The following is a 6,398-nucleotide window of genomic DNA, read 5'->3' on the forward strand; positions in this document are numbered from 1 at the left end:
GAAGGCATGCGGGCGCAGGATGTCATCGAGCCCCAGGTCCAGCGGGGCCCTTGCCCTTCCTGACGGCGCCGTGGCTGCTGTGATGGTGGCTGTGGGTCAGCTGTTTGTGGGGGCTCAGGGTCGCCGGGCCTCCTTTGGCGTGAGGAGAGGAGCTCTGGCTGGGGTGGAAGGCAGGACCGGGCCCCGCCCGGGCCAGAGAGGGCTGCAGGGGGCTGGAAGCAGAGAGGCCGGCTGAGGGGAGGGTCAGAAACAGAGACGGTCAATAAAAATAAAATAAGTCTCGTAAAAGCTTGATTTTACAACTCGGCTGCTTTTTGGACCTTCAAAAAGCTACAGATACAAACTGTTGTCAGTAAAACGACTGCAAGGAGCCGAAAGAACAGCAGTACCAACTGAAACCATGAGTGGAACGGACGTTTTTAACTCAACGACTGTCCTTTGATTCTCATTAAAGGGATAGTCTGGTCACTTTTGAAACGACACTCTGTCTAATAGTACTTTATCAACAGTGACATCATCTCTAGAGCACAGAGCAGGAAGAAAGAGCAGAAGTCTTCATCCAGGCTAGGACAAAGCAGTGCCAATTTTATAACAATAAGAAAAAAAGACTTAAACACTGTATATTTAAGAATATTGATCAACATGTGCTTTTCATCATTTCTTGATTGCATTTAAAGAGGCTAAACAACAAAAAAAAAACAGATTTATTACTGAGAAAATGTTTCACAGCAACTTTGCACTTGTTTAAAAAATGTCTAAGATTAGAGAAGGTTCTTATCAAAAGCGCAAGGATGACATTTCAAGATTGTTTCCTTTCAGGAACACTTAAAAAAAACAACAGGGTTTCCTATAACACTGTTTCTGTGTGGATATAATGAAAACAAAAAACATTTCCATGTGGACAGGACCTTCTGACAAAACAACCCTCAGGAGGGAGGGGAGCAGGAGCAAACAGAACCTCTCACATGGTTTGAGAACTTGCACGGACAAGATGTCCATCTGCGTAATTTTAAAACTACTCCTGCTTTCTCTAAAACCTCTTTAAAGATCAACAATAGCTTTAACAATGGTCTGAAGATGGAGAGAACAGAGTTGAGGTTGGTTTTTTCAAGAGAGGCTAAAAAAATGCGAGTCTCTGGGTGTGATGTTTGTCCAGAGCTGTAGAAACCCACACAGAGCTGTGTCGATGAAAGCTATTCCTGCGAGTCGGCTAGCGAAGCCTAAAGCTAACAAACAGCCAAAGAGAACGGTTTTACAGGCAAAATTTACCATATTTTCCCTCGTACATTTTGCGCCGCCCTATAAGTCGCATCAGTCCAAATATGTCTAATAAAGTGGAAAAATCCATAAATATGTCACTTCGCCGTATAATTCGCATTTATTATAAGTCACCGATGACAACACGGAAATGTGAGCCGGTGTTGTGCCAAAAATCAATTGGCTGACAAATAACGGCCGTGGGGGTGTGCACGGGAGGACTTTAACAAGAATTTAACTAGATTAACACTTAAAAACAATTATTTGTTTGCTTGAAATTATAGTAAAGGTGTGTCTCAGTTGAACTTCTGCTTAATAAATGCACTTTGACGGTCAACTTAGCTTTATTTTAAAAATCCATGAACGCGCAGAGGGCGACTCGCTGTCCGTTTCTTTGAAATTTAACAAGATAACCACCTAAAACTATTATCTGTTAGCTCGACTACATAGTAAAGGTGTGTCTCAGTTGAACTTCTGCTTAATAAATGCACTTTGACGGTCAATTCAGCTTCATTTCACCGGGGGCGCAGCAAAATGAAGCTGATTCGGTTGCTCCAGGCAGATGACGGTGGCAATCTATGGAAAGACGCTTGTGTCATTAATAGCCACTTTTACCTATTACATGACACAACGGCATGCCTTATTACTCGAGTGCCATCTGGTGGTTGAAAATGGTACTGTTCAATATTTTCAGCCAGAATGAACGAAAACGGTCATATCTCAGCCAAAAATTGGTTTATAAATATGGGGGGAAATCTATAAATACGCCGCTTCGGTGTATAAGTCACAGGGCATGAAAATTATGCAAAAAACTGTGACTTATAGGCCGAAAAATACAGTAATATATGTCGGTCTCATAGAGCTATGCTGAGAGCTCGGCATAAAGTTAACAATGCATCTCTTCATCTCTTCCTTCAGATTTCACAGCTGTTCTTCCAGTGTTCACCAACCTTTGGAGACGCTGTAGCCGTAAGCAGCATAAGCTGCAGCTGAAGCAGCTGCTGCTCCGGCCATGGCTCCAGCCATAGCTGCCGCACTCCCCGCCGTAGACTTCCGCCCACGTCCTTTCCCTCCAGACTTCGCCCCGCCTCCGGACCCTTTGGGCCGTCCACGATTCCGACCGGACCTGCCTCTGCCAGGACTGATTGTGTCTGAGGCTGAAACCCCTACAGGCACAAAGAAGTAAAGGAGGAAGTAAAAATAAATAAATAAATAAATTATATTATATGTATATATATATAAAAATTGTAGTTTTCAGGAATACACATTCTTCCAATCTGAAGAGTTGCAACCCAAGCAGCGTTGGGCACAGTTCCACTTTGTTTAACGGAACAGTGTTTTCGCTAACTCTGGAAACTTAGCAGGATTAGCTTCCACTAAATTAGGTTTTGCCAACTTTAAGTCCACTAACAAAATTTACAAGCTAGTTCCTGTCTGTTGTGGGCGTGTCTTGAAGAATGGCTTACACATGACAAGACGTGATTGGTCAACGCAGCTTCAACTGGAAGACGTGTGATGCAGACTGAGTGATAGCAGTCTTAGCAATTAGCAGTTTAGCGTTAGCGAAGCTAACCTTTTGCTTAGCCGTGCTCACCACTGGACCCCAGAACACCTCAAACTAACGAGATGCTGCATGACTTGGCCTTAACTCACTTTGTCCAATCCATAGTGGTAAAATATTTTATTTTGTATTTCATTTTTTCATTCATTTAAAATAAACAAAATAAAACAAATTCATTAAAAAGAAAAAGAAAAACATTGAAAGAAACAGGTGCAGAAAGAAGAAAAAAATTCTTACAATATCTGCCCCTTATTTAAAAAAAAATAAATAACTACAAATAAAAAACAATCTACACTTGAACAATCTCCAAAGTGAAAATAAAAATATTAGGCATCCTTCACATGGCACCATACTTTCCCAACAACTTCACCTTAATCATCTTTTTAAACATAAATTGTTTTAGAAATTTTCATGGTGATATCAAGGTAAATCCACAATCCTATTCCCTGAATTACAACGCAGCGCTCCTTCTACTTCTAAATGGAGGTTTTACAAACATTTCAATTCCCTTAAGGTTATAATGACTCTCTTTTTTTTAACAAATTTTAACTGAATATTTGGGGGTAATATTTTGTATGAGCTTTATACATCGACTATATACTATATTCAACCAAATCATAAAATTGTAATAATTTCAATTGATGAATAATATATTTATTGGTTGACCATAGCACTTCCTACTAATAATTCTTAAAGCTCTTTTTTGTAAAATAAACACAAGATTTATAATTATTTTGCATGCTTTTTCCTAAACTTCAGTACAATATATTAAATATGGAACAATCATTACAATATACAATATATACAAAGCTTCGTCATTCAAACTCTTTTACTTTATACAGTGATGCAATTGATTTTGCTATTTTTATTATTAAGTAATTTACATCAGATTTCCATGTCAGTAAAAAAAAATACCAAAAAGCCCCCCCACACATTGGGAAGATTTTTAACAGTAATCATCTACAACTGATCAACTTTCGAATAAAACCTGATTCAAAATGGCCGCACCAACTAATCAACCGTAGCAAACCTAAAAATGGCTACGACTCGGTTCGTTTCACGGAGAACGAGCTACAACTTCACGTCCTCTGAGCAGACTGAGCTAAATCTTTGTTTAAAACTTGGCGATGCAAAGAAGAGGACGGTTCGATCAAGAAATGCTACTTTCATCTTGAAGTTTCTCCACAGATTCGTTATACATTAGTCATTTTATTTATATATATTTCTCCCAAGGTAAATGTTAAAAATAACAGCTTTAATGGTTTATAAATCTAATTTTGAGGAACTCTATATGTTCTGAAGCGAACGCATTTGCTCCGTGCCTGTTCTCACCGTTCACGTTGTCAGAGACCGACCCTGAGATGGATGCGGGGGAGTTGGTGGCACGAGACTGAGGCGCCGAAGAAACCGGGTCGTCCACGATGACCAGCATGTCGCTGCTGCTCTCGTCCGCGTCGGCGTCCGGGGGTAGAGAGCCGGGCTGGAGCTCGCTGCTCAGGGAGATCTGCCCATACACAGGAGGATACACAGACACGGACAAAGACTGGGAGTCAGCACCACAGGGTGGGGGTCAGGAACCAGGTCAGTCCAGCGACGGGCGGTGAGGAAAGGGGGCGACGTAAGGAAGTAACGTCAGGAAAGAAAAAAGGAAGCAAAAGGCAACAAGGAAGTTTGGATTGAACGGGGTGTGGAAAGGAAGAAGTTGGAATGAAGCAAATAAAAGGAAAACAGTCGTAAAAAAACCAAACGACTTTAAAAGAACAAGATGCAAAGTAGGATAGGAAGGTTATGAAAAAAGGGCAAGAGACCGACTGAGCAGCCGAACGTAGAGTAAATCGCCGCCATCTTTTGTTTGATTGGCGATCTTGACCTTTTCACACACGTCAGTGAATTCCCTCACCTCGCTGAAGGGACTGGGCATGGCCGAGTCCATCTCCACGCTGATGAACGAGTCGTCTCCATCGGCCGACAGGTTGGAGTTGTCGGCCGAGGGAGCGTGAGGGATGACCAGGTTCGCATCCTTTTTCCGCTTGCTCTCGAACTCCTCGTTCTTCTTCTGCAGGGTTAGACGCGCACACCACAGCAGGAGGGGAGGGGGGGGGGGGGGGGGCGGAGGAAACACTTTTACTCCTCATCATCTCCTGATTCAATCTTATTTTGGTGCTTCCTCCCGTGTTTGAGGACGTCTCCGGTACCTTCTCGGCGTACTTCTCCCTCTTCCTCTTGCGCTCCTTCACCTTGCTGCTCTCCTCCTGCTGCCTCTTCTCCTCCTGTCTCTGACGCACTGCAGGAAAAGACACCATGCTTCCGTCCTTGCAGCTGGAGGAGCTTTGAACGATTTGTAAAACTAAACTGAGAACTCACGTTTCTTCTCCAGCTCGTCGTCGTCCAGAAGCAGGCTGACCACCTCTTTAGGTTTGAGGGTGTCGGGTTTAAAGCTGCCTCCTGAGATGACCACCCTTTGTATCTGGTTACATGTGAACATTAAAGCTTTAATACACTCTGATTAATACATGCTGATAGCTCATACGATTGCATGACATTAACTATACAAATAAACAAACAAATAACTGGATCTCCCTTAAACCGCTGCCATAACTTCTGAATTAAATCAGGTTTTTTTATTTTATTTAGTCTTTTGTTTTGTAGGATTAAAAGTCCATTTTCAGACCTCGCTCTTCTCCTTGGCGCGCTGCAGGATCCTCTCCTCGATCGTGCCCTGACAGATCAGGCGATACACGGTGACCTGTTTGGTCTGACCCAGCCTGTGAGCCCTGTCCATGGCCTGCTGGTCCACCGTGGGGTTCCAGTCGCTGTCGTAAAATATAACCTGAAGGAGAGGGAGACGGAACATTTATTCTTGTTTATTTAAGATCAAACGTCCTGATTACTGTGCAAACCCTCACGTTTTATGAACTTTATTGTACAGCAGACAAAATATGGCATATAATATTTTTACATGGCTGTTTAGACCTATTTGCTGCTTACATGTTCATGCTAATTTATCAATGTCTCAGTGAATTAGTGCTTAAAGAGAAGGTTCAGATGTTTGGAAGTGAGGTTCTAAGGAAAGGTTATCAACAATTAATATCTTACCTGCTGTAGACAGCTCTTTGAATGACATCAGTCTGGAGAAATAAGAGTTTGATTCTGAGCTAAAGGCTAATCCGAGTGGGATAAAGACCATAATGGATTGAAGACGTCTTCAAAATGCTGCAAACATTTATTTATTTATTTTTAAACGAGTTTATAATGTTTTTTATTATCATTATTATTAATTAGTTTAATGTGTATTTTAAATTCCATGATGCTACAAGGATTTCTTTCTGGGATCAATAAAAGTATAAATCTGTCTCTGTCCGTACATCCATCCATCTATCCATCTATCTATCCACCTATCCACCCATCTATCCACCCATCTATCCACCCATCTATCCATCCATCCATCCATCCATCCACCTATCCATCTATCCACCCATCTATCTACCCATCTATCCATCCACCCATTTATCCATCTATCTATCCATCTATCCACCCACCTATCCACCCATCTATCCATCCATCCACCTATCCATCTATC

At 41.9% G+C, this 6,398-nt stretch overlaps 1 protein-coding gene across 1 annotated transcript in view; it reads right to left on the bottom strand.

The window, feature by feature from the left end:
- Window positions 1-6,398, bottom strand: part of ino80 (INO80 complex ATPase subunit) — a 52,244-nt gene continuing 45,846 nt past the window's right edge. Inside the window, exons 29-35 of the mRNA XM_037685788.1 lie at window positions 5,490-5,648; window positions 5,183-5,285; window positions 5,014-5,102; window positions 4,719-4,874; window positions 4,151-4,322; window positions 2,208-2,423; window positions 1-231 (exon numbers count right to left, since the gene is read on the bottom strand). Of these exons, the coding sequence (XP_037541716.1) occupies window positions 23-231; window positions 2,208-2,423; window positions 4,151-4,322; window positions 4,719-4,874; window positions 5,014-5,102; window positions 5,183-5,285; window positions 5,490-5,648 (1,104 nt within the window). The 3' untranslated portion in view covers window positions 1-22. The remainder of the gene's footprint in view (window positions 232-2,207; window positions 2,424-4,150; window positions 4,323-4,718; window positions 4,875-5,013; window positions 5,103-5,182; window positions 5,286-5,489; window positions 5,649-6,398) is intronic.

The sequence above is a fragment of the Nematolebias whitei genome, chromosome 12 (assembly GCF_014905685.2).
Source record: "Nematolebias whitei isolate Nwh7 chromosome 12, NemWhi1, whole genome shotgun sequence".
Classification (NCBI taxonomy): Eukaryota; Metazoa; Chordata; class Actinopteri; order Cyprinodontiformes; family Rivulidae; genus Nematolebias; species Nematolebias whitei.